Source organism: Thermobia domestica, chromosome 1 (assembly GCF_964235325.1).
Source record: "Thermobia domestica chromosome 1, izTheDome1.hap1.1, whole genome shotgun sequence".
Lineage (NCBI taxonomy): Eukaryota > Metazoa > Arthropoda > Insecta > Zygentoma > Lepismatidae > Thermobia > Thermobia domestica.
The window spans coordinates 24,062,170-24,064,602 of record NC_137454.1 but is presented as its reverse complement, the minus strand read 5'-3'; the positions used below and the strand labels follow the sequence as shown (position 1 = coordinate 24,064,602).

Here is a 2,433-nt window from a genome sequence, read left to right as displayed (position 1 = left end):
GAGTCGAGTCGAGTTTCAATGAAGACTCGCTCGAACTCGCTCGTGCCCATCCCTAGTTTTTCCGACTACGAGAAACCGGGCTGCTGACGATCCTTAACACTTCCGACATCGCGCCACAGGATTCCATGTTTACTGGTATCAAGGCTTATCGTTTGCCTACTTTGGACCAATAATAAAATCAGAGCATATCTCAAAATTCAGTTGATGGCATGTTTGGGAATTTCACCCTGTATGGAATACTCTGTACACTCACTGAAAATTAATGTAATATGCATTTTTGGATTACGTATGCGTGACTTCCTGTACGCTGATAAGTACCACTATCCACAGTTTCTGGAATTGGAAATTGGGTGTGTTGAAATTTGGCTTTTTCGCGATTTTGGACAGCCCTAGCTCTTATTTTGATGTAAGGAATCACCTCTTACAGTTTGTCGGTATAGTTAATTTGCACGTGTGCCATCAGGGAAACTTGTCCAATGGGCTTCTTCCATAATGGTATGAGTCAAAGCGGTATGAGTCAATCAAGGATGTTGAGATCCTTGGAGTCAATAGTCAGCCTAAAGTTTGCGTTTTAATTTCCGGTTGGTTGCATAGCAGTTAGGAATTCGTGGCGTTTGAGAGATGTTTGAAATTTAATATAGTTTTGGTAAAAGACATAGGCTACATAATCATTTCATAATGAAGAATCTGATGTAAAACAGAAAGATATCTTTCTGCATTAGTATAGCTTCAGAGATGTTTAGGCAGGAGCTTACAGAGTTTTATTTGGTTTGTACAAGTGCTTCCTTGAGAGAGAATGTACTGGCTACACTTGTTGGACCTGTAGAAAAAGACGAAGAAGAAGAAGATTCGAGCAGGTTGTCCAGCAGACAGATTTGCATTATATTGTAAACGAGGAACTGGACTTAAAAGTATTTTTTAATGTTGACTCAGCTTGAAAGTGAACAGATATTAGTATTTAGGTGAAGTTATTAAAGCAAAATTACTGAATTATTTATTGGTCAGTGAGTTTTTGAGCGCTTTCTTGAGAACAGTACTCGAAAGTATACATATAAATGGCACTCAATTGGCACAGATTGTGTTCCTGGAGCAGATACGGAAGAATTTTAGACTCTAATTTAAGACTATTTAAAAGCTCTTCGATTACCTTAAAAAGTGGGGATTCGAAAGAATTGTATGAGGGAATTGCCGTTACAGATGATGGTTCTACAATAGTGTGTTGGCACCCCGAAAAGCCATTTCCGTATGAGTGTAGTCGTCCACTCCCAGAAACGGTAGTGGATGATCCTTCTGTGTTGAAAAGTGAAATAAGAGACGATCCCAAGAAGTTTTTTAGAAACATGCCAGAGGAGTTAGTACGTGAAGAACTAATGAAGTTGACATATACAACAAAACATCGTTGGTTTCCACATTCAGGGAAAAAATACGCTAAAAAGACACCACCCGATAGAGAATTTTTGTAGTGAAAATGTGTATACGAGTACGGCGTTTAAGTGAACGTATTAAATATGTTGTAGATACAAAATGTGGGTTTCATTTATAATATAATTCTAGCGTAGTGTGGTCCCATAGATCCGCTGCCAAGTAAGTTTGTGGTGAACATAGTGTCCGTTGGTTTTCACGGGGTGTCGTTTCCTCCTAAATTCTCATTGTCAATTCTTCCGTCGTGCACGTGCTTTTATCCCCCTTTGGGTCCCTTAGCCTAAAGGTCTTAATCTTGGGGAATTAAACGACGGTTTTTAATATCCCGTATGTTAAAACTTGCAGATTTAGAATACGATATGAGTAATATTCTCAAGAAAATTCATGTCAAAGGATTCTGCCGTCTAAGAGTACAGGAACACGTGATAGCGGCACATATCCTTCGTGGAAATAGTATCATGGCTTTCACATTGGTCTTTTGTTGATCGATGTAAACACACCACTTGGAATTGGTACAATTTTAGGGTACTACGAGAAATGATTGTTCAAGATAAATATTTCACTAATTATTTCCTGTTACCTGTCATGTCTAAATTGTCATTTCCATGGCAACTGCTCATCATCTTCGAACAAGTCAGAAGGTGCCTACACATTACATTACATGAGAAGGTACCTGTCATGTCAGAAGGTACATTATAAACATTGTAACTGTAATCTTATATGGTATTAAAAAGATTATGCGTATGAAAATCACGCACCGACCGGTGGTCAATAGAGACAAGTCGCATATACCTTCAGGGCAGTGCGAAACTGGTAGCCTTAAGCGGGAGAGCGGTATGCGTCGATGATAAGTAGGGCAATCAACTTTATGCTTTATACAGCTGTATATTACGCTTTGTTTTTCCTTACATTATGCTTTTTCCTAATGCCTTAATATGCTGTTCCTTCAATTATATTTCATTTTTAAGCATTTCTATTAAAAGTTTATTTTAATTTTTCCCACTAAAATTA

The 2,433-nt window shown here is 38.1% G+C and overlaps 1 protein-coding gene across 1 annotated transcript; it reads left to right on the top strand.

Annotated features, from left to right (window-relative positions):
• Nucleotides 1–831: 831 nt before the first annotated feature.
• Nucleotides 832–1,525, top strand: mRpL42 (mitochondrial ribosomal protein L42). Its single transcript, XM_081755370.1, has one exon. It carries the CDS (start codon nucleotides 1,056–1,058, stop codon nucleotides 1,461–1,463), a length of 408 nt encoding a protein of 135 aa, XP_081611496.1. The 5' UTR covers nucleotides 832–1,055; the 3' UTR covers nucleotides 1,464–1,525.
• The last annotated feature ends 908 nt before the right edge of the window (nucleotides 1,526–2,433 follow it).

Coding starts and splice junctions, on each gene's coding strand:
- mRpL42 (XM_081755370.1), top strand. CDS start 1,056: ATGGCACTCAATTGGCACAGATTGTGTTCCTGGAGCAGATACGGAAGA.